The following is a 25,937-nucleotide window of genomic DNA, read 5'->3' on the forward strand; positions in this document are numbered from 1 at the left end:
GAATAGGTTAGTAAAAATAAGGTTACAGAAGCCAGGGACGCAGGACTGTATCCGGCAATGGGGCTGTCTCCAGATGCTCATACCAGAGGCTCCAGATGTGCCTATCCTTCCTAAGGGACCTTAGCTTTGCACCTCTCCACGCCACAGCCCAGCCGAAGAAAACACTACCACGTGGCCTCCAGCCACGTAGTGAAAGCCTTGGCCCAATGAGCGACGGCGTCGCCAGGCTGGGGGCGCGGTCCCCTACGGAGAAGTACCACCCCCAGCTGCTAGCGATTGGCCGATCCGGCAGCCCCACCCCGGAGTGGGTTGGCTACCAATGGCAGGCTGCGGTTCGTGGCCCCACCCAGTCAGCTGCTCGGCGGTGCCGGGCTGCCAGCTGTGGAGGTGGGCCCCAGGGTGCGAGCGGGGAGGGGGGGGTGGGGGCTTGAGGAGCCGCGAGAGGCTAATCTGACGGCTGTCGCGACCCAGGCTGCTCGCGACCTGCCCCCACCTGACAGGCTGAGTCCCTCTCCCCTGTCCCCCATGGAGGCAGAGGTGGCCGAAGTTCCCCCGGGTGGGGCGGAGGCCGAAGCCGGGCTCAGCTGTTTCTCCTTCAACCAGGACCGCACGTAAGCAGCTCTGCCACCTCCACCCCTTTGGGGCCTATCGCCTGGCGACTCCCAGCCGGGGGTGGGGCGGGGCCTGTCGCGACCGGTGCCGGGCTGAAGTCTCCTCCTCCCTTCATTCCTTTAAGATTATGCGGGGGTGGCTAGCTAGGGGAGAGGTGTCATGTCGCCGCTTTGGGGCGATTTGGGCTGGGGGGGGGTAGAGAAAGAGAGAGAGAGAGAGACCGGCAGTCACGTGAGGGTCACATGATTCTCGACCCCCCGACTCTCCCATCTCCCAATACCTGATTTCAGTCCTGGGATTTAAAGCGAATTCCACCCAAACCAAAGGCTGCTCGGCTTGAAGACGCGGGGGAAGGGGGAAGGGGCAGAGGGGCCGGGGGAAGAGAGGATGTAGGGAGAAGGGAAGAAAGAAGGAAGAAAGCAGAAAAAAAGAGGATCGGTCTGGTGGTGGGAAGACAAGAAGAGAAGGGGAGGGGAGAAAGGGAGCAGCACTGCTTGGTCAAAGCAGAGGAGAGGCACTCGAGAAATGAGAAGCCGAAGCGCAGCACATAGTAGGCGTTTCATAACCGCTTGTTGACCTCACGAACGTGCTAGAGGAGGTTAGAAAGGAGATCCAGGAGGATGGTTGTAAAGGGTTGTTTCCCATTTGTCCCTTGCCACGGTAACGTGGCAACTACCCCGGGACTCGGGACAAAGATGTGGCAGTCTTTTCAGCTAACTCCTTCCAGCTCTGGTCCAGCCTGGATGTTAGGGCAGCCTGCTTGCCATTTACCCAACCAGTCTTCAGGCACTCTAATTTTGTCTTCTGCTTGGCTTTTCATTCATCTGTGGCAGAAACAGAACCCGTTTTTCTAAATCAGAAAGGGCTTTTGCCCAAATGTTTCCTTTTGCAGAGTAGTTGAGCATCACATTGTCTTAAATGAAATTCAACGTGTTTTTTTAAGTGCAGAGGTACTGTTTGCCCTGCGCTGGGTACCAAGAAAAAAAGACATCCTGTGCCCTCAAGGAGCTTAATATATCTCTTTGGTTCTCCTCTTTGGATCTGGCTGTTAGCTGTAGTTGCTTAACCACAGCATAAGTTGTTAAACTGTAATTTAGGTGTTTTGACCCAATACACTGGACTCCCTCTTTTCATGAAACTGTAAGTGTTTTGTTTTTTTTTTACAACCATATGGACGGCCGTCTTTCATATGTAGTCCCAGATCATCAGAGAGTTGGCTATCTCCTGTTCTCACTTCTGGTTGTGCCAGTTTTACTTCACAGGATTGTTGGGAGGCTGCAGTGAGAGACATATTTAAAGCACCATATAAATGCTAGTTATTCTTCTGCGTATATTTCATGCTTGAGCTATGATAGCTTCAGAGCTATGCTAATCTTGAACATTAAAGTACTGTGATTAAGGTCACCATGTACTCTTATGTAGCCCAGCTCTCCATTCACCTTGTTTTTATTTTAAAACATACTGTGCTTCACAATGTGCCTTTGTTTGAAAAGCTTTGTGTAACTGAGCAGCACAACAGCTTAGCCTTGATAACATTTTAAAGTTTTGTAAGATGTGTTTTGCAAGAAGGTATGGCTGTTGAAATGCTTCGGTGATATTGCTCTTCCCAATTGCATACAGGTTAGAAAGAAGGGAATCCATTTGCAAATTAATAATAAATGCCTGAAAATTTATGTTGGAACCCAATTTATAATGGATTTTAATTAGTAATGTTAACTTTTATTGTAGTCTTTTTTAACATCATTGAATAAATATTAGCTTCTGCTAAGCACATTATTTTCAGATCTGTGGGGATGTTTGATTAACTTCCTCAGTTCCTACTATCATTTCTATTTTTTTTTTAGACAGAAGCTCTCTGTTGGACAGCCTAATCTCATCTATAAATAAAAGTTGTCGTTATAGTCCCTGCGAACCATGGATTATATGACATGGTTTTAAAATAAATCTGTGCCCATCATCAGACATATTTAGTGTGTAATTGTATTCTTCGTAAAGGTGTTTGTTGACACTAAAGAACATAAAAGACATAACTCATGAGTGTCTGTGTTAACACACTTTTAAGAAAAGGGGCTTTTCGAAGCCTCTTTTCCTAAGAGGCAACAAGAACTCACTAATGTAGCAAATCTTAAAAACAAAATCTGGAAGTCCTTGATTCAAATTCAGCCTGATGTCTAGATCTTGTAACTGATGATCAGAATTTTGAATTAATAGGAATCACACTGTTTCCCACAGATAAAATGAGGATGCTTCGCTCCATAGTTGAAGTAACAGCACTATTTGAAAATTACTATAAAGTGCTAAGTATTTTAGTCAATGCTGTATGACAGTAAGCAGCATTTTCCCTTCTCTCCCTCCATAAATTTAAAATGTAGGTACATAGCTAAATGCTTGTTTTATCTCAAAGAAGTAAAGTAAGCTCCTCTTGGGAGCTTTGTTTTTTCAGTCATTGCAACTATAATGGTGCTCCAGCTAAGAGAACCCTATTTCTTAAGCAAATGTTTAACCTAGGATTGGCTTTTCAGCTGGTTGAGGTTGTTAAACACAGGAACAGTTACTATACTCTGTAGAAGTTGACTGTATCAGTTTATAATTAGAAGGTGTGAAAGTCCAGTCTTCATGTTAATGAAAGAAAAGGCTATAGCCATCCAGCCCTATAATAATGGTGATTGCTTCACTTTAATATATACTTTGTTGTAAAGTTTAAGTTTCACCCTTAATAGTTTCACCAAAGTGGATAACAATAAAATACATTTTATTTAGCACCTTAAGTTTTGCAAAGAACTTTCCAAACACTTCATTTGATCCTCATAACTTTGTGATATGGTATGTTTTGGTGGTTAGAGAATGACCTCTGACTCAGCAAGACCTAGATTCAAGTCCTGCTGCTACAAAGTGGCTTTGTGACCCTGAGCAAGTCACTTAACCTCTTCAAGTCCCAGGCAGAACAGGTATGTATCATAGATTAAGGGAGGTTCCTCATTTAGCATTCCCTAGATAAATGAAATCCTAGGTCCAGACAAAATAAGAACTTTAGAAGAAAGTATTAGAGGGTTAGGTATTAGAGGTGGTGTTATCATCCTCATTTTGCAAACTGAAACAAAGAGAGGTGAAGTGACTTGCCCATGGTCACACCACTAAGTGTTGGAAGCAAGGGTCCAGTCCACGTTTCCCTTATCTCCAAGTCCAAAACAAAATCTTCTATACAACTCTACCTCTGCTTGCTGTTTTGATTCACTGCTAATTTAGATACACATTATTAGGAGCAAAATGTAAGCTGAAAACATAAATTGGGATTCAGGAAGATCTTGGCCTATCTATATTCAACTGGGCTTATTTCCTCATGGAAGTCAAGGAGTCACACTTAAAGATTATTTATTGAAACATGAAAAGTTAAGTCATATTCATTTTTATTTTGTTTAAATTGTGCCAAATAATTGGTTTGACTTATTTAAAAACTAAACATACTGATTATTTTGATTTCTTATGGGCACAGTTCAGTCAGTATAAATCTGTCATTTAGGATGATAGATTTTATTCCATCATTACTTTTTGAGCTGATGAAGAACAGCCGTTTGATATCCAATTTCACCATCTTTATTTCACTTCTAAAGCAAACCAAAAAAGTCCTAAGTACCAGAGAGGGGCAGCAATCATTGATAATTCAGAAATAACCCTGTCTCATTGCTATCTAACTTTTAAGACAGCTATATGTACTTAGTAGACTTTCATATCATTAATAAATAGTCTAATTTACAATTTGCATTTGAAATTTAATTGACCCCTTCATTTTGATTATAATTCTGCCTGTCTGCCAACACATACCTGATTATATGGGAATTTACCAGTTCAGACTCAGAGTCTGTGTGTGTGTGTGTGTGTGTGTTTTCTTGGCAGACAATAGCCTCACTTGGTTGAGAAGAGAGAAAAAGGGTTGGTTTCACTAGTCTGCTCCACTACAATACATCTGGTCACTTCTATTCTATCTTTTATCTATTTCAGATCCCTAGCAATTGGAACCAAAACTGGGTATAGGTTATTTTCTTTGAGTTCTGTGGAACAACTGGACCAAGTCCATGAAAGCAGTAAGTCATTATTTAATTTCATTCCTACTTAGTCATCATTTTAAATGTTAATTTCTAGTGTTGGAGAACCCTCCTTCCTTTTCTTGTTCCTTATAAATTTAGTCTTGATTTTCCAGAATTTGAAATGGATCATGGTACTGCCTCATCTTGCTTTAAAACAAAAGGTTGTGGGGAAGCACTTACTGATTTGTTCGGAGATGACTCAAGTAAAATTACTTTGTATTATGAAATCCCCTTATTTGAGACAGTTTTGCAAACACATTTTTCTTAGGTTTTAATTACAAATGAGAAGCAACATGATGTTGTAGAAGAGGAAGTAGAATTCTAAAACCTGGCTGTACGGTTGACTGGTTTGTGACTTTAGTCAAGTCACCTAATCTTTCTGGAGCTTAATTTCCTCCTTTGTAAGATATACGTACACATGACCTACCTCACCAAGTTATTGTGAGTTATTTGCTTTATAAACTATAAAGTGCTATATAAATGGGAACTTTTTTTCCTTTTTTTCTTCTTTTTGGTGTAGACATGATTTAATTGGTAGAAGGGACTCCCAGAGAAGAAATTTCTTTTGCTAGGGCAGATCAGCAACTGTTCTGCAGTTTATAGTCTTCGAAAATTCTTTGGGGCTTTCTGAGAATGTGACTTGCCCAGGGTCACATGGCCCGTGTACTTGAATAAGGTCCTGCTAACTGCCATTCTTGCTTTCTATCCATTATATCATGCCACTATTATTATTTTGTGTTATATTTACTATTTTATTGAACCAGTTAGTTAATAAGCATTTATCAAGTGCCCTGTATGTGCTAGGTACCGTGCTAAGCTCTGGGGATATAATGAAGTAAGGCAAAAGATAGTCTTTTCCTTCAAGGAGTTCACAATCTAACCATTGCAGCCACCTGATAAACAAACTATATACAGGAGAAATAGAAATAATCAACAGAAAGAGGGCATTAGAATTAAGAGGGATTGTGAGAGGCTTCATGTAGAAGGTGAGATTTTAGCTGGCCCTTGAAGGAAGCCAAGAGGCAGAAACAAGAAGGGAGAGCATTCCATACATGAGGAACAGCCAATGAAAATGCCTGGAGCTGCAAGATAGAATTTCTTGTTTGAAGAACGGCAAGGAGACCAGTATAATAGTAATAGTAATAGCTGGCATTTATGTAGTGCTTACTGTGTGCCAGGCACTGTGCTAATCATTTTACAACAGCCCTAGGAGGTAGGTGCTATTATTGGCTCCATTTGATAGATGAGGAAACTGAGGCAAACAAGAGTGAAGTGATTTGCCCAGGGTCACATAGCTAGTAAATGTCTAAGGCCAGATTTTAACCCAGATCTTCCTGACTCTAGGCCTGGCACTTTATCCATTGTGCCACCTAACTGCCTCACCAAATTGAAGAATACATGTCAGGCTGTAAGGTGTAAGAAGACTGAAAAAAGATTAGGGGAGGTAGGTTATGATGGGCTTTGAACCAATAGATAACTGGTCAGTTACCTATGTCTTATTGTTTGTCAGCCTATAGAAGATTGGCAATATTTGCTTCTGTGTCTATGGAAGTATAAAACATTTATTCCTTAACTTTAATAATAGCACCCACCTTTTTTATATAGTATCAATATTACAGAGGTCCAAGGCTGTAGCTACATATTTTAAAATAATTCAATCTCAGGAATAATTTCCTACAGGCTAAATAATCTGGTAGCACAAGTAATTCAGCTTCTAATAAATGATGTAAGGAATGTATGTTTAATTTATTTTACTAACTGTGGCTCCCCGAGGAAGATGAAGTGAAATGATAAATTTTTAAAATATCTTCCTCTTCACATATTGATTTAAATCAGACTTGAACTTATTTGTAAAAGACCTCTCATTTTTTTTCTCACATCTCAATGAATTAGGCAGAAAACTGACATATTTTAACAAATATTTATTCACTCTCCACTATATGATGAACACTGTGCTAAGTGCTGGAGAGTCATATGAAGTTTTGATAAAACAAGGTCTCTGCCCTTTCAGACCTTCCAGCCTAGTAGGAGAAGAAGACAAATAGATAACCATTTATCAATATTATGTGATAAATGAATTAGAAAGATGCAGAATAAAATATAATATGAAGTCCAAAGGAAAAGGTCTTACTGACCAAAGGCTAGGGAGGGTTGAGATGCAGGTAGGGAACTAAGAAAGGCTTCATTAAGAGGTCACGTTTAAGTTGGGCTTTACAGGATAGATAGGAATTCAGTAGGCAGAAAGAGTGAGAACATACAAGGCATAGGAAGCAATATGAACATGGGTATGATGGGGTCTGATTTTCGACTAGAATATAAGTTCGTGGAGGAGAGTCAGGAAAAGTAAAGTTGCACAAGATTATAGTGGGCTTTTAGTGTCAGGCAAGAGAACTTTATCTTTACTTGAGTAACAGTAGGGACCTAATTGTTGTTCAGTTATATCTGACTCTTCATGATCCCATTTAGGGTTTTCTTAGCAAAGATACTGAAATAGTTTGCCATTTCCTTCTCTAGTTCATTTTACAGATGAGGAAACTGAGGCAAAAAGAGTTAAGTGATTTGCCCAGGGTTCATGGCTAGTAAGAGTCTGAAGCTGGACTCTAGGCCTGGCATTCTATCCACTGCACCACCTAAGAGTTTTTAATAGAGTAGTGACATGAATAGATCTATGCATAAAAAATTACTCTGGCAAAGATGTGAAGGATAGATTGGAGTAGAAAAAGGTAGAGGCTTAGAAGACCTCTTAGAAGAATATTAAAATCAATTCAGGTAGATAGGAATAAAGACATGCTCAGGTGATGGGGGTGGGAGAATAGAGAGGTTGAGAACAGATGTAAGGGAGATTATGGGCTCCACAGGACATAGTAATTGATAAGAGAGGTAAAGAGAAGGAATACAAGGTAAATGGAGATGCCAGAGGTAAAGTCTAAAGAGAGGATGTGGAAGAAACAAACAGCTTGTTTTAGAACCTGTAGGCATTTGGAGGTGTGGGTCTGGAGCGTGGAAGAAAAATCAGGAGTGAAGAGAGCCATTTTGGAGGTCATGGTTGAAGCCATGAGAATGAATTTCCAAGGAAGATTGCATTAAGAAGTTTAGAAAAGGGTTGAAGAATCAGCAAATGAGAGGAACAGTTAGAGCGACTGGAGGAAAGCCACAAGAATATAGTGTCTCTGAAGACAGGAAATCAGAGTATCCAAAAGGAAACAGTGATTCATTGTTTGGGAAAAAAAGTTACAGAGAAATTAGGGAGAATGAAGACTGCGGGGGGGTGGGGGGGGGGTGGGGAGGAAGGACCATTGATTTAGTAGTTAGTCTTTAATAACCTTCAAGTTATTACTGTGGCATGGGTGAAAGCCAGATTAAAAGGTTTTGAATAAAGAAGTGGAGGCCTTAAATGTAGATTTTTCAAGAAGCCTAGCAGTGAGGAGGAAGAGAGAAATGTGTGACTTGGTAGTAAAATTTTTTTTGTTTTTTTTAGATTGGGGAAACCTGAGTATGTTTGTAGTCAGATGAGATATCAATAGTAAAAAAAAAAAAAAAAAAAAAAAAAAAAAAAAAGACTGAAGATAAATGAGAGAGAGGATGATCATAGAACCTGTCTCTCTTTCCCCCGTCTTACAGAGGAAGAAACTAAGGCCCAGTAAACTGATTTTCCCAAGTTCACTTACAGAATAAGCATCAGAGGTGAAAAACACCCAAGAATATCATAGCCAGAATTCAGAGCCCCCAGATCAAAGAAAATTACCACAAATGGCCAGACGGAAAGTTCAGATACCAAGGAATCACAGTCAGGATCACACAAGACTGGACAGCTACTATTGTAAAGAAGAAATCATGGCATATCATATTCCAAAAGACAAAAGATAATGGCTTACAATCAAGAATAACTTATGTTGCAAGACTGGGGAAAAGGACCTTTAATGGAATTGAACAGAAGACTTTGAAACATTCTTGATGAAAGGATTAGAGTAGTAACTTTTGACAGAAGCAAAAAAAAAAAAACCTAGAAAGGTAAATATATTTGAATACTTGAAAGCAATAAAATGATGATGAGATGCTTTTCTTCTAGTAAGAGGAGAAATAAATATTCAAGATCTAATGTGAAGGGCAGCTAGGCAGCACAGTCGATAGAGCACTGGTCCTGGAGTCAGGAGGACCAGAGTTCAAATCTGGCTTCACACACTCACCAGCTGTGTGACCCTGAGCAAGTCACTTTAACCCCAGTTGCCTCCCAAAACAAAAACAGTCTTAAGTGATTAGAGTAGGTAGGAGGAAAGGAGGAGATACAAATGTAGGGAAACAGCTAGCTTCAGTTATAGATCACTAGCATTAATCACATTCCTTCCTTTTTACCACCTTCTTCTTTGTAAAAAGGGGACCAGGGACAAAGAGTTAAAAATAGAACAGGATATATTGGAGGGAAATACACAAAATGATAGATATCTGGCCATTATTGAATGGGAATAAAAAGGAATATACACATTCTCAATATTTTATAACACCTTTACATAAATGTAGAAAAGCAGAAATGTTAAAAACATATTTACTGACCATAAGGCATTAAATATTATACTCATGAAGGACCTCTAAAGATAAGATTAAAACTTAAATGGAGAATTTACTCAAAAAAATTGGTGAGTCAAAGAACATATCGTAGAAGTGGTAGAGAATTTCATTCAAGAGAATGACAATATACTTTGGCTGTGTTCCATGGTGGTTTTTAAGAGGAAATTTTTATCTCTAAACATTTGCATCAACAAAAGAGAGACAAAACAGGACAATGAACTAGGCATGCAATGAAATAACTAGAAAAGCAGCAAATTTAAAAATCTACTAAACACTAAAGTTGAAAATCAAAGAAGAGATTAATAAAATTAAAAGAAAACATTGAATTAATTTACCAATAATTAAAAATAAGAGCTGGAATTTTTCTTGTAAAAACTAATAAAATAGATAATTTATTAGCAAATCTGATCTTCTAAAAAAGAGAAAACCAAATTGACAATATCAGAGTGAAAAAAGCATTCACAAAAGATGAAGAGGAAAAAAAGGAAGTTATTAGCAACTGTTTTGCATAATTATATGCAGAAAACCTGATAACATATTGTAAAAACAATGTTACTAGCAGCTGCTGTGGAGGTATAAGACCAACAACAAGACCAACATCACAGGAGGGCTGCTAGCACAGGATCTTTGATCTGCTTTTCTAAGAAAAGCAACTTTAAAGGGTTTACAGTCTCACTTTAATTAAACATACATATATCATTCACTTAGTTCGGGGGAAAAGTCAGCACCCTGAACTTCAGAGAAAACACAAACAGAAATTACAAGCAGAAATTATATAAACAGAGCAAATAATACAAATCAGCAGACAGGGCTTCTAACTGTCCATAGCAATACATACATAGTTACCAGAGAGAGAAGAACCAACATCTGAGTTTTCAAAGCTGGGAAGCTCCTTGACCCAGAGTCTCCTCTGGCCAAATCACATGAATGCTCTTCCAATGAGTAAGCCCCAAAGCAAAATTCTAACATCAGGGTATATATACACTTCTTCAGGGTCAGAGGGCATCACAACCATGTGACTCAAACTCTCATAACTTAGGCTTTCTTGTGACTTAAGCAGGTCATTAAAGACTCTTGATTCAATCAAAGGCTCTTGATTCAAACAAAGGCAAGACTCAATCAAAGGCCCTTGATTCCCTTAGTGCTGAGAAGCCCTCCAAAAGAAAAAACAGCAAAAAGTCCCACCTCACTTGCCATTACACATATGAAATGATGAATATTTACCCGAAAAGAATTACAATTTACATTTACCCCCAAAAAATTACAACTAAAATATCTTCTTTACTTCAGGCTTTTGGTTGACTTTTTGTGCAGTTCTGAGGAAGAAAAAGTCAATTACTTTAGTTTCACAGTATTTTTAATTATTATTGAGTCTCTTGAAAATTTTAAAATTTTGCTGGAGAAGGTACGTGTGGGAGCTGGGTTGTCGGCCTCCCATTTGGGTAGCTGTCTTGATTGGAAATTCCAGTGTGTAACTTTCAAAGCTATTTAGAGGAATTACTGTTAGGAATGGAGATAGTTTATCTTCTGTGGCTAGAGAGAAAGGACGCTGTTATTAAAGATTTTAAAAATGAGAGAGGACAACTGAAGGAGTTCCTTCAGTTGGCTCCAGTATTCACTGAAATAAGTAGCTAGGTCATCTGCTGCAAGTAAGGGAAGAAAAGATTTGGAGTTATTGTGGAGGAGATGAGTCAATAAGGATTGTTGAGCAACAGCAAGGACCTAGCTGAGCTTATTCACCATGGATTTGTAGTAGATGAAGACAACTCAATTTTGTGACTCTTCAGGAGCCATATAAAAGGGATAGAAAAATCGGATAGTGGATGTTGACCACAGATTAGGATCAGCAGAGTTTAGGGGACAGTCAGACTTTCAACTATATTATAAAGTAGTAATCCTCAGACATACTTAGATACTAATTAAAAAACAACCACAACAGAAAAATATCTGCGGAGTAGACTAGATAAAACAGCTCTGAGGGACCACATCACATCTGTCAGATTGCCTAACATGACAAAACAGGAAAATGATAAGTGTTGGAGAGGATGTGGGAAAATTGGAACACTAATGCATTGTTGGTGGAGTTGTGAACTGATCCAACCATTCTGGAGAGCAATTTGGAACTATGTCCAAAGGGCTATAAAACTGTCATACCCTTTGACCCAGCAATACCACTTCTAGGGCTGTATCTCAAAGAGATCATTAAAAAACAGGAAAAGGACTCACATGTACAAAAATATTTATAGAAGCTCTTTCTGTGGTGGCCAAGAATTGGAAATTGAGGAGATGCCCATCAATTGGGGAATGACTGAACAAGTTGTGGTATATGAGTGTAATGGAGTACTATTATTCCATAAGAAATAATGAGCAAGCAGACTTCAGAAAAACCTGGAAAGACTTGCATGAACTAAGGCTGAGTAAAGTGAGCAGAACCAGAACATTGTAGACAGCAACAGTAACGTTGGTGACCAAGTTTGATAGACTTAACTCTTCTCAGCAATGCAAGGATCTAAGACAATTCCAAAAGACTCATGATGGAAAATTCTATCCACATCCAGAGAAGGAACTGTGGATTCTGAATGCAGATCAAAGCACACTATTTTCTCTTTTTTTTTGTTTCTTCTTTCTCGTGGTTTTTCCGTTTAGTTCTAATTCTTCCTTACAACATGACTAATGTAGAAATATGTTTAATATAATTGTAGATGTATAACCTATGTCAGACTGCATGCCATCTTGGGAAGGGGGGAGCAGAATCAAGGAGAGGAAATTTAAAATTCAAAATCTTATAAAAGTGAATGTTGAAAACATTTTTTTAAAAAAATAAAGAACAGATTCAAATTTATAAGAAGTAAGAGCCATTCCCTAACTGATAAATTATCAAAGGGAGATAACAGGCCGTATTCTAAGGAAAAAAATCCAAGCTGCCAATAGCCATATGAAAAAATGCTCCAGGCCTGTGCCACAAAGAGATGAAAGCAGAAAAGGACGCTGTACAAAAATATTTATAGTACGTTTTGTGATGACAGAGAACTGAAAATAATGGGATGCCCACCAATTGGGGAGTGGTTGAACAAGTTATGGCTTATGGATATAATGGAATACTATTGTGCCATGAGAAATTATAAAAAGGGACAATTTCAGAGAAACCTGGGAAGACCTAAATGGACTCAAACAGAGAGAAGTGAGCAAAACCAGGACAAATGATTTATACAGTTGATAACAATATTGTTAAGACAGGCAGCTTTGAAAGATTTAACTGCTCAAAGCAGTCATGATGCCAGAGGACTAATCACCTCTCAGGTGAAGGACTCAGTGCAAATTGAGAGATATTTTCTAGACATGACCAATCTGGGAATTTTTTGCTTCACTATATTTGTTACAAGGATTTTGTTTTTCTTTTTTCTTCAATGAGGGTGGGAGTGAGGGAGAAGTATGAGGAAATTTTTGTTCATCAAAAAAAATTGTTAAGGAAAGAAAAAAGAAGACATTTAGGCATGATGATAAAGAAATGGTATCAAAGTAGTATTAAGGCTCAAAGCCTATGTACCCCTACTACTGGGCAGGTTGAGAAATGAATAGATTTTGGTGTGTTTTATTATCTGTGGTTCAACTTATTTAATTACATTTAGATAGAAATAGAAGCTTAAATCAAACTTGAATAATGGGTTATCAGTCTTGACCTTCTTCTTTTATATGGAGAACAAAGGAGAGATTAAAGAACAAAGCCAATACCCAGGTTACATTAAACTGGAAATAGAGACTAGAAGACTAGGGAAACTAAATAAGGGAATAGATTAAGCTATAGGACCACACTTCTCTTGATAATGTCTCTCAGTATTAGGTGCAAAAAAAAGAATTGGAGAGTTACGGAGGCTACAGTACTTCAATAGCTCCATGTGTGTCTTACAACCTAGGAGAAGGTAGACTACATTGAGATTTCCCCAAACCTCTGTGGTTTATAAAGCGTACCAATTAATGAGCCACCTTGTTAGAAAGTAGAAAAAGAGAGCCCAGACAGATAGAGCAACTCACCTAGGGTCCCATAGAATGATAGAAATGAGATGCCTAGTTCCTTACTCTGTTGATTACCCACAACTTACTCTGTTTACATCTTATTTGTATATAGTTGTTTCTTGACTCTTCCATTAAACCATGAGATTCTTGAGAGCAGGGACTTGTTTTTTTCTTCCTTTCTTTGTGTCCCCATCACTTAGCACAGTGCCTGGCACATAAAGCAGAATTGAAGTAGCTCAAAAGAAATGTGAGATGTGCAAATTTAGAGAATCCACCCCAAATGTTCATATGGACTATTTCTGCCTGCCTTGGGGTATAGCATTCCAAGCTCATTTAGGTCTGATCAGCCACAGTAAGACACACTGTAACTTGACTCTAGCATAGTGATGTCATTTTGGTCCTCTCCAAGAACGAAGGACAGCCAACCGACCAACTTAGAACAGTGCCTGGCACATAGAAGCACTTAATAAATGCTTGTTGACTGATTGTTTACTAACCCATAGAGTCAACTCTATCATTTTGAACTTTTAAGAAGTAAATCGAAATAATTATTCTGAGTAGTAGAAGCAGCATTGTTTTAAAGTCATGATTAAAGCTGCTTACTAATGGTTCACATATCATGAGTAGAACTTGAGGAAAGTTAACACTGGAGATCAACTCAGTGCTCCTAAGCTTGATTGTGTGGTATTCTCTTTGTAAATCGTATTTTTTTTCTTCCCCATTTAGGTGAAATACCAGATGTCTACATTGTAGAGCGCCTCTTCTCTAGTAGCTTGGTTGTGGTGGTTAGTCACACAAAACCACGGCAAATGAATGTGTATCATTTCAAAAAGGGTACAGAAATCTGTAACTACAGCTATTCTAGCAACATCCTGTCCATAAGGCTGAACCGACAGGTAAGGAAGGAAAGTACCCTTTTTTGGATAGTATGATTAGTGACAATGATAATGCAAAAATCTGCATGAAATATTAAACATTAATGCTTATAAGCATCCATTATCCTGCCTTGGAAGATAAATTTATATTCTAAAATAGTGCTGCATTTGGCTTCTCTCTCTTCCACTGTCCCAATAAGTGAAGTGTTTGCTTCCTACGGTGTTTTTCTGGGCTTTCTATCTAGAGGCAGCTAGGTGGCACAGCAGATAGAGCACTGGACTCAGAATCAGGACAACCTGACTTTGAATCCAACCTCATACACTTTCTAGCTCTGTGACCCCAATCAATTCTCTTAACCACAATCTGCCTCAGTTTCTTCATCCATAAAATGGGATTATACTAACACCTACCGCCCAAAGTTGTTGTGAGGATTCACTAGATTGTGCTTGTAAAGTGATTAGCAGAATGCCTGGCACATAATAAATACTTGTTTCCTTCCTTCTGTCTTTCCTTTTGGTTCTCTTGTTCCATTAGATTTATAGTAGTCAAATTATTATAGAGTTATTGTCATTTCTGTTGTTTATTTATCATTGCTGATTCCCTGTTTAGTTCAGGCGTGATGTGTTTCAACTATATAGCCACAGGAATTGTAGGAAAATCATAATATGTTGAAATGTATAGGAGCCAAACTCCCTCACAAATCCCCCAGTAGAGCTCTGAAAGTGCACCAAAAGGAGTAATGATAAAGAAAATCAAAGAGAAACAACTATAAACTTTTCTATCCAGTCCAGGACTACACAAGAAAACTGCGCTAATCCTGCAAAAGTTTTTAGTAGAGACAAGTGAGGTAGGTAGAAGGCTGGGTGGTCATACAAACAGCCAGGTTCCACAGCAAGAGACAGGGCCAGCCCTATATCCAGCCAGGGAACCCATGCTCAAGCCTTTGCAGAAGAGAAAGCCAGGTCAAGGTGAGCACAGCCCATTCCCCAACCTCCATGGGAAAAAGAGCCAGAACAGCTCCCAGTGCAGGGCCTGTATCCACAGAGCCCACACACATAGTGTTGCAGGAGATAGGGCTGTATTTGTCCAAAAGTAGTACTTACCCCAGAACCTCTGCCAGAGATAGGGCCAGACAATGTCCGAACAGCCCATGCCCAAGCCACAGAGGGGCCATAGTAAGATGAAGGGTCAGGGTAGTACCTTGGGAAGTCAAACACCTGGGGTCTTGGAGGCCTGCTACCAACATAATCAACAACATTTGGTTGGGTCAAGGCCATAGTCAGGGATGGAACCAACTCCAAGTTAGAGACTCTGCCAGAAGGAGACAGAAAAAGGAGCTAAGGCCCAAGCCTAAATTGAGCCACTAGGAGATTAAGCCCCAAACCAAGGATTCCTGTACATGTTAGGACCTAATCTTAGCCATGTCATCTAGGACCAAGTAGGGCCTGCCCACACCATCCAAGAAAGAGTATGAAAAGAATCATAGTGTGACCGAAACACAAATCTCCAATCAAGAAATTGAGTGAGAAGATGTGGATAAACAGAAGAAAATGATGAACACAATGAAAAAATGCCTTATTCTGAAAGACAACCACTAGGTAAACCTAGAAGAGTAACTTCTTACCAAGTCGATCCTCAGAGAAGAGAATGTATTGGCCACAAAGACTACAAGAGTACCTGTGAAAAATAACCAACCTGGAAAACATCTCAAGGAGAGGCAATTTAAGAATCACCAGACCACCTGGTGGTCATGACCAAAAATAGATAAATAAAAAGCCTGGGTGACATATTTCAAGAAATCAAACAAAAACTGCCAGCTCTATTGGAACTAGAGGGCAAAAAAAAAAAAAGAACTAGAGGGCAAAGTGATGGTGGAAAAAATCTACCAGTTATCTCCTATGGTAGGAGCAATATTCTAATCCCTGATCTCATACAAATTAGGCTAGTTTTGTTTGTTTGTTTTCCCTTAAAAGTTTTTGAAATCATCCTTGAGGTTTGTTGGCTCAAAGGCTCAAGCTGTTGACTTCACTTCTTGGTTACTTATTTATCCATTACCCAATTGATGGGTATCCACTCAATTTCTAGTTCTTTGCCACCTGCAAAGAGAGCTGCTATAAATGTTTCAGAACATATAGGTTCTTTTCCTTTTTCCTGATGACCTTGGAAAACATACCTAATCGTGATATTGCTGGGTCAAAGGGTATTCATAATTTTATAACTCTTTGGGCATAATTTCTGATTGTTCTCCACAATGGTTAGATAAGTTCACAGTTCTACCAGCAGTGTGTTTGTGTCCCAATTTTTCCACATTCCTTCCAACATTCATCATTTTCCCTTCTACCATTTTAGCCAATCTTGTAGGTGTAAGATAATATCTCAAAATTGTTTTAATTTGCATTTCTCTAATCAATAATGATTTAAGGCATTTTTCATATGACTACAGATAGCTTTGATTTCTTCATTCAAAAATTGCCCATTCTTATCCTTTGACCATTTATCAATTGGGGAATGACTCGTATTCTTATAAATTTGACAGAGTTCTCTAAATATTTGAGATATGAGACCTTTATCTGAGAAAATGTCTATAAATTTTTCCCCTTATTTTCTGTTTTCCTTCTAATTTTGGCTGCATTGGTTTATTTGTACAAAACCTTTTTAATGTTATCAACATTATCCATTTTATGTCTCACAATGTTCTCTATCTCTTGTTTATTCATAAATTCTTCTCCTATCTGTATGTTCCATGTTCTTCTAATTTACTTATGACATATTCCTTTATGTCTAGACCATTTATCCATTTTGACATTATCTTGATAAATAGTGTAAGATACTGGTCTCTACCTAGTTTCTGTTAGACTGCTTTCTAGTTTTCTAACAATTTTTACCAAATAGCAAGCTTAAATCTTTACATTTGTCAAACACAAGGTGACTATAATCATTTAGTACTATGTATTGTATGTCTACTCTTTTCTATTGATTCACTTTTCTATTTCTTAGCCAGTATGAGATAGTTTTGATAATTACCACTTTATAATACAGTTTAAAATCTGGTACTGCCAAACCTCCTTCCTTCCCATTTTTTTTCGCTGATTACCTTGTTATCTTGACATTTCATTTTTCCAAATGAACTTATTATTATCTTTTGTAGTGCAATAAAATAATTTTTTGGTGATTTAATTGGGATGGCATTGAATAGGTAGATTAGTTTAGGTAGAGTTGTCATTTTTATTTTATTGGCTCTGGCTACCGTTGAACATACATGTATTTTATGCTTTCTGTGCTTATTTCAAACAGGGTATCTCTTACAATCTTATCCCTTCTTGCAGGGTTCTGTTGGTGATATATAGAAATGCTGATGATTTATGTGGGTTTATTTTATATCCAGCTACTTTGCTAAAATTATTAATTGTTTCAACTAGCTTTTTAATTGAATCTCTAGGATTTTCCAAGTATATCAACTTATTGTTTGGAATAAAGGGATAGTTTTATTATCTCATTGCCCATTCTGATTCCTTCAGTTTCTTTTTTTCTCTTATTACTATTCTAGCATTTCTAATACAATATTGAATAATATTGATGATAATGGGCATCCTTGTTTCACTCTTGACCTTATTGGAAAGGCTTCTAGCTTACCCTCCTTATTAATAATGCTTGCTGATGATTTTAGGTAGCTGCCGTCATTTTAAGGAAAAATCCATATATATCTATGCTTTCAAGTGTTTTTAACAGGAATGAGTTATGTGTTTTGTTGAAGCCTTTTTGCATCTATTGATATAATAGATTTATTATAATTATTATTGTATTATATATAATATATTACAATTATTATATTAATATAATGTATTAATATATTAATATTATACAATTATTATAATAATTTTTGTTACTTTATTGATATAATCACAGTTCTTCATAGAATTTCAGTGCCTTTTCATCCTTGGCACCCACTGTTGATATATAAACTGCAATTATTTTTCATGGTGGTCTTCCTTTTCCTTTTATATACTTTCCAGCACTGCCAAATGAGATGACTAGACATCCCACGAAATAACATTTCTTGTTGCTTTTGTATACAATAAAACCCACTCTGTTTACTCCTTTCTTTGCTTCTTCAAAGAGTATCTGTAAGCCAGTCTTTCATTTAGGTGCAACTTCCTTTTTTCTTCTGGTATCATTTATAGCAAGCATCAGGAATGATACGATTTAGCTCCTCTACCAATATATTCATGTTGTCACAGTGGCCCCACTGGATCTTACATTTAGAGTACATTAGTCAATTTGCAATTTATAGATGGTCTGAAACCTGTGGCATTCTTAGCACTGTCTGCCCCCCTCACACTCCTGTCACTCATGTCATTATCAGTACAAAAATAGAAGGGGCTACACAGAATTAAGGGCCATTTTCTGTCTTTGTTTCATAGGTAGTCATGGCCAAATGTAACACCAAACATTTTATATTAACAAATTTTATTAACATAACTAAATATTCTATGTTACAGGGTAGATTTTAACAGGGAGAGAGGAGTAATTGGAGTGTGAAGGGGAAGGAAGAAAGTAAAAGGCGTTTTGGGGGGGAATCTATTCTGCCCTGCTGCTGAGATGTAAAATGCCCAAAATAATTTTGTTGGCAAAGGGGAGAGAATTTTTCATAAACCTGTTTGTGGGAAGATATCATTTTCATTGAGATAATATAATGATTTCATTTAGATCACCACTAAATTATGTAGAGAGCAGGTTTGTTGCAAGGTCTAAAATTCTTCCCTGAGAAGTATGTTCCTTTTATATAGAGAGAGTAGAGAATGTGGAACTTGAATGGGTAAACTGTAGAAAGGACAAGGGAGGAATGATTTATATTAAGTGAAAGGTGGTTTGAGTGTACTTGTACTTGAAAGCTTTAAAGGGAAATGCTCAAGTAAAGTGTTGCCTTTATTGGACTTCAGACTAATTTTGTGTTAGTAGTGGGATATGGCAGCCAAGGGTCATGGTGCCCAGGACTAATGAAGTAGTAGAATCCTGTTGACATCACATCTGGCATGTTATGTCACTATGACATTGTACAAAGGATGTTGATATACTTGAGGGTGTGCAGAGGGGACAAGATGGTAAGGGGCTTTGAATTCATGCCAATGTGATTGAAGGAACTGGGAATATTTAACATGTATAAGATTTAGTTACCTTAAAATGTGTGAAGAACTGTCAAATGAAAAAAAAAATAGACTTGTTCTTCTTGACCCCAGAAGGCAGTCAAGACCAGTGGGTGACAGTTACAAAGAAACACCTTTAGGAAAGGAAAAACTTTAACAATTAAAACGTTTAAAAATGGAATGGGCTGTTTCAGAAGGTATTGTGTTCCCTCTCACTAGAAGTCTTCTATCAAAAGGTTGTTGAGCAATGGTTGGGTAAGTCTTAAAGTAACTTCATTTTTAGGAATGGGTTGTATTAGTTGGCTCCTGAAGTGTATTCCAACTCTAAGATGACTTGTGACTTGTTTGTAGACCGTTAGACATATTTTCATTTAGTGGTGGTCTACAGAAGATTAGTTTATTCTTGAGTTACTTCTTTTTGCCACTGATTTGATATAACTTTTAAGATTGGTTAGTGCATTTCCTACAGAGTGATCAGAACTCTCAAACACTATTTAGGCTATTTATTTACACAATTCTCTCCTCTTCTTTATACCTCCATTTCTTTCCTGCTATTTGGCGCCACCCTTCCCTTAGCAGCCTTTACTAATCTTTGAAATTCTCACCCAAAATTCCATAGCAATAAAGGCAAACTTATTTGTAATTCAGATGTTATCATATAGTAAGGGGAAAATGCTGAACTTGGAATCAAGTGAACTGGGTTTGAATCTTAAAATCTGACACTACCTGTATGGCCTTGTATTAAGTCAGTTTATCTTGCTGGGCCTCAAATTCTTTATCTATAAAATCAGGAATCTGGACTAAATGACTCTCAAGGCCCTTTCCATCTGTTACGTCTCTGATCTTGTGATCCTGGCCATTCCACTCTCGCCTTTGAGAAGGAAAGATTGCTTTTTTAGGGCAAGTTTGTTTCTTACAGAAAGGGAAAGCAGTGCTTTGGAAAATGACTTTTACATCTAGAATGTACCTTTCTTTCAAGTTTCAGATTTAAGGTTTAACTTATGTTGCAGGAGAAGGACTGGGTGGCTTTTCCAATCCCCATTAACTGCGTGTCTCTAGTCCCAGCCGAAGAAATAAAGAAGTAGGGTTAGAGGCAGCTGTTGCAGCTAGAGGAATTAACTTCTCTTGCTTCTTTGTACTCCATCCAGTTGTGAGCAACAAGCCTGTCCAGCAAGGACAAAGGTCATTGTTCTACCAGTTGTGGGGCAGCTTTAAAAAAAAAATTGGGGTGGGGGAGGGGGTCAGAGTTGGAACATTTACGTGGGGAATTATAGGATGAAATGAGTTTGAATGTAAAAAGGAGAAATAGAATATTCCAACTTTTTTTACTCTAACTTGATTATACTCTTTTAACTAGATCTGAGTCTAGATAACTAGATAAGTCATTCTATTGAGAAAGCATCGTAAAAAAAAGAAAAAGCACATTAAGCCAGACTAATTTTGACCTGGAACTCATTTATACTTCTTTCCATTTTGGCTTTATGGCTTCATTGTTACAGCAATAAAGGTTATTTTGATATTGGTTTCCAGTGATTAAAGCCTCTGTAACAATCAGGTTAGCGTCTCTCCTTAGAGAGATATGTACACTATATTACTTTGGAAGAATAACACATTACTTAGCTAATGGGATAGCTACCTAAATATTAGCATGGATTTGTTTGTCTGATTAACTCCTCCCAAGCCATAGTTACCTAGCAAAGATCAAGGCCAAAGGAAAGCTTTGGTCACAAGACAAGTTAAGTTTGTGAGGAAAGAAGGAAAATCTTGGTACATGAGAGAACACTAAACAATTAAAGTACAAGCATGAAGACCTTGTGTATCCTGTGTTTAGGAGAGATACCAAACAGACTGAAGGGACCACTAAGACAAACTTTACCTTTGTAACAGTTTGCCCAAGACTACTGTAGGAAGGAGAAAAAAAATTCGGACAAAAAGGGCAACTTTATACTTAGAGAGAAGTAAAGTATTGTGCTATTAAGAGAACAAAGAAAGGAAACTTCATCATGAACTTTGAAAGAGAGCCTTTGAATTATATCTACAGAATCACTGACATTTTACTGAATATCAAAATGGGCTTGGGAGGTCTGAGCAGAAATGTTACTCTATATAAAGATTGCACACAGAAATGAAAATGATAGACTTCAAATTAGAAAACATAATTATTTAAGGTTTTGCATTTTTCATATTTCTAGCTATCAAATACATTGGTGGGTATGTATGTGTGTGTGTTTACCAGCGAAAGTTAGATTCAGGTCAGCTCTTATAAAATCATAGAATTTCAGAGGACATTTTGTCCAATACCTGTGTATGGGGGAATTTTCCTTTCTATGATATTTCTAACAAGTGGTCATCCAGCTTCTATTTGAAGGCCTTTACTGATCATGTAGGCAGAAGCAAAAACTAGTAGAAAGAGTTCAGAAAGAAGATCTGGATTCAAATCCTGGCCCTGTTTTTTGCTATCTTTGTGATCTTGGACAAATCGTTACCCTTTCTAGACCTAAGGTACTTTTTCTTTTGTAAAATGAGAGGTTTGACCTAGAAAATCTCTAAAGTTCTCTCCAGCTCTAAGTCCTATAAAACTTTACCCCCTAGGCCCATTCAGCTTTCAGATGGTTCTAACTGTGAGTTTTTCCTTTGGTTGAAAATTATTTCTTTGCAACTTTGACCCATTAGTTTTAATTTTGCCTCTAGGATAAAAGTAAACCAATTTTAATTCCTCTTCCCATGATAGCCATTCACATGCTTGAAAGCACCCCCTTTTCTTCTCTTCTTCAGGTTCAAATACCCCTGATTCTTTGAATCAACTTTTCCTGTGGCATGGTTTTTAATTCCATCACTATTCTGGTCACTCTTCTGTTCCACTCTAGCTTTTCAGGGTTATTCTAAAAGTGTAGTACCTGAAAGTAAACCCAATACATCAGATATGGTCTGACAAGAGCAGAGGACACTCACTTCCCATATTTTGGCCACTGTAATGCTATTAATGCAGCCAAAGATCCCATTTGTTTTTTAAATGATTGAGTCCACTCAGAGACCCCAATCTTTGGGGTTTTTTGCTTTGTTTTAGATAAACAGTCTGTCATCTAGCAAATCCCTCCATCTTGTATTGTGTAGTTCGATTTTTTAAAACAAGTATAGATCTTCACATTTATTCATGAGTAACTTCATTTAGTCTGCTCTGTGCTTTTGAAGGAATTTGGTTCAGTAGCTATGCATGTCTGTGTGGTTGCAGAGGCTGCTGGTGTGCCTGGAGGAATCCATTTATATTCACAACATTAAAGATATGAAGCTATTGAAGACTATTCTGGATATACCTGTAAACCCAACAGGTAAGTAAAAAAAATCCTACAAAAATCAAATGCTCCAAAGAGTTCATGTATCGATGCTTTTCTCTTACATATTAGATTTATGCTCAAACAGAAAATTCTTGAGTTTTTTTTTCATACTTGAAAAGCCTTAAGCAGTTGGTTTGGTTTTGGGAGAGTTGGTGGGGTTTTTTTTGGCACCTCGAAGCTTTGTTTTAATGATAGTGAATTAAAATCACATAAGGTAGGAAAATTGTGTGTGAGAACAAAGTAGGTACCATTGTAACCTCATCGAGACTCATTTTCAAAAAGTACCCCTTTCAGGGTGATTTATTTTTTTGATTTTATGAAGTTGGTATTGGCAGCATCTCAGAATATGGAAAGCTTGTTAAGTTGTTAGCTTTTTTAAAAAGATTCTCTAAAAATACAAAAGTTTTCATGAGAGTAAAGAGACTTGAGATGGTCTGTTTTGTATGCCAAGGAGAGGGAAAAAGATAATAGAATCTTAAAGAATTCAGTTCCTTTCTAGGGAATTTCTCTGTTCCAGCAGTGAGCTAAAATGGAGTTTCACTAATGGAGGAAGTAACATGCAAAAAATTGTACATACAAGAGCTGTATATAGAGCTATATTGAAGCTTAAAACTGCTAAAACTTTTCAGACACCCTTTATATAGTGTAAATCAGTCATTAAATATCTTTTAAGCACCTCCTGTGTGCCAGGCCTTGTGCTAAACACTGGAGATACCATTGCCTTTTTTGGAAAGGCAAAAGACAGCCCCTACCCTTAAGGAGCTCATAATCTAATGAGGGAGACAACATGCAAACAATTATGTACAAATGACTGTATGCAGGATAAATTACAAATAATCAACAAAGGGGAGGCCATTAAAAATACGAGGGATTGAGAAAGATGGGATTTTAGCTGGGATTTGAAGGAAGCTAGGAGGAAGAGATGGAGGGAGAGCGTTCTGTTCATGAGGGACAACCAGGGAAGATGCCTAGAGTTGGGAGATGAAGTGTCTTATTCAAGGAACAGCAGTGAGTCTAGATTCACTAAATCAAAGATGTAGGGAAGTCTAACATGTAAGAAGACTGGAACTAGGTGGCCATTATGAAGGAATCTGAATACCAGCAAGATTGGACCTGCACTTTAGGAAAATCATTTTGGCAGCTGAAAGGAGGGGAGACTTGTGTCAGGAGTCAGGAGAGATGTGCAGTAGGCAGACCAATTATCAGACTATTGCAATAGTCTAGACATGAGGAGATGAGAGTCTATACCAGGGTGGTGGCAGCATCAGAGGAGAGAGGGAAGTGTATTTGGTAGATGTTATAAAGATAAAATTGACAGAACTTGGCAACAGATTGGATATTTGTCGTTGTGTTTGTCCTTCGTTCTCAAAGAGGACCATGACATCAGGGAAATGATGACATGACTTGCAGTTGGCTTTGATTTGAGGGAGGGAGGGCTGTGCAAGGTCCCCAGCCTCACTTTCCCCTCCAGAGCCATCTGGGTCCAGTGGCCTGACATTCAGCAGGATGATTGGAGATGGCCCAGGATGCATGATTGGATATTTAGCAAAAGATTGGATATGAAGAGTAAGAGAATGAGTGGTCAAGGATCCAGGGAGGGTTTGGGGTTTTTGTAAAGGACAATGGAGACACATACATATTTATGTGTAATGAAGGGGAGGGTGATGATTATTGAGAAGGTGGAGATGGTGGAGGAAGAGAAATGTGCTGGTGAAGATGGAATTGATTTGGATCAGGAGTGCATGTAGAAGGGTTTGCCTTGATGAAGAGAAGGACCACTTCTTCATGTGAGTCAGAGGTAAAGGAGATAGTGGGGGAAGCCATCTGGGGGATGTGAGATGAGGAGGAGGAAAGAAGAGGGAGCTCTTGGCAAATGGCCTCAGTCTTTTCAGTGAAGTAATTAGCAAGAATCTTAGCTGAGAGAGGGTAGAAGAGAAGATAGCAAAGGAGGCTTGAAGAGGGATGAAAAGGTTTGGAGTAGCCTCTCTGATGAGTGAGATAGCAAATCAGGAAGGTGCAAAAGGATTGTATTACTGCAATGAATCAAGTTGTGATAGTGTTACCATAAATTTGTAGTGGACCCAGTAAGCACATGAAAGCAGGGGATGAGGGGAATGAGGCAAAGCTGCTATTTAGCAAGGCAGGATTAGTGATAGTACAAGAGAGTGTAGGACTCTAGTAGAGAGAATAGTATAAAGTTGAACTAAGTCACCACAGGGTCTCCTCTCCCCGTCTCTAAGAGGAGTATTAAGCTAAAATTGTATCTTTCTTCTACATCTCAAATATTTGTAGTCTGGGAATATGGGGGGTTCAGAATAAAAGGCAGTTTTCCTGATTGCTCTCAAGGGAAGAGTAACTTTTAGCTTTTATCTCCAGTTTAGTTCCCTCCCACCAAATTCTGGTTACAAAAAAAGCCCATAATAAATAGTAAATAAATAGCTCTTTATCACAGTAAGCAGTAAACAGAAATTGGGGAGTTATATAGATTAGAATAGGCCAAAGAATTCATACAAATGAATTCTCTAGCTGGGGTAGCTTAAGGATAGGACAACCTCACGGAGGGAGTCTGGTCTTGGGGATCTGTAGAGTTTCAGGCACTGAGAATAAAGAGCCGTGGTCGAATCCAGCTTCCTCGTATGTTTGTGGCTCTGGGGAATTCTCCATTCCACCATTCAAAAGTCTGACCACCTCTCTTGAACTCCTTCTATAATGTGTCCACCTTACACAGCACCCACAGCTGTTCAATAGTCATCTGCCTTCACACATACAGCAAGCAACATCACAGGCCTTTCCTAGACTTGGGCAGGATAGGGTTATAAATGTCTACTCTTGATGTTATCATTATTATCACTTTGAATATACAAGAGGAGGGGGGGGGGGTAAATTAGTGTTCCACAAACAGCAGACAGGCCAAATTGGCTGGAATATAGCATTTGTAAAGGTGAATAATTGAAATTTGGAAAGGTAGGATGGAATTGGATTGTAAATGAAGTTAATTGCCAAGTTGAGTTTTTATTTTATATTAAAGGCAATAGGGAACCACCATTGAGCAGGGAAATGATGTGGTGAAACCTGTGCTTTAAGAAGATTATTTTGTTTGAAGAAGAGAAGAACCAAAGCCAGGAAGAACAACTAGAAAGTTCTTGGTGTGGTCCAGGCAAGAGTAAGGATCTGACATAGGTTAGTCTAAACAAGGGGATAAATTCAAGGGGTATAGGAGGCACAGAATAAACAGGGCCTGGCCACAGGATATGAGGAGTGAAGGAGATGGAAAAGCTGAAAATTACTACAAGAAACTTCCAGCC

The 25,937-nt window shown here is 38.3% G+C and overlaps 1 protein-coding gene across 1 annotated transcript in view; it reads left to right on the top strand.

Moving 5' to 3' along the window:
* The first annotated feature begins 350 nt into the window (after positions 1-350).
* WIPI1 (WD repeat domain, phosphoinositide interacting 1) overlaps positions 351-25,937 on the top strand; it is a 47,707-nt gene continuing 22,120 nt past the window's right edge. Inside the window, exons 1-4 of the mRNA XM_036754105.1 lie at positions 351-611; positions 4,612-4,694; positions 14,004-14,173; positions 22,530-22,626. Coding sequence (XP_036610000.1) covers positions 526-611; positions 4,612-4,694; positions 14,004-14,173; positions 22,530-22,626 — 436 coding nt within the window. The 5' untranslated portion in view covers positions 351-525. The remainder of the gene's footprint in view (positions 612-4,611; positions 4,695-14,003; positions 14,174-22,529; positions 22,627-25,937) is intronic.

This window comes from Trichosurus vulpecula, chromosome 4 (genome assembly GCF_011100635.1).
Source record: "Trichosurus vulpecula isolate mTriVul1 chromosome 4, mTriVul1.pri, whole genome shotgun sequence".
NCBI classification, from domain to species: domain Eukaryota; kingdom Metazoa; phylum Chordata; class Mammalia; order Diprotodontia; family Phalangeridae; genus Trichosurus; species Trichosurus vulpecula.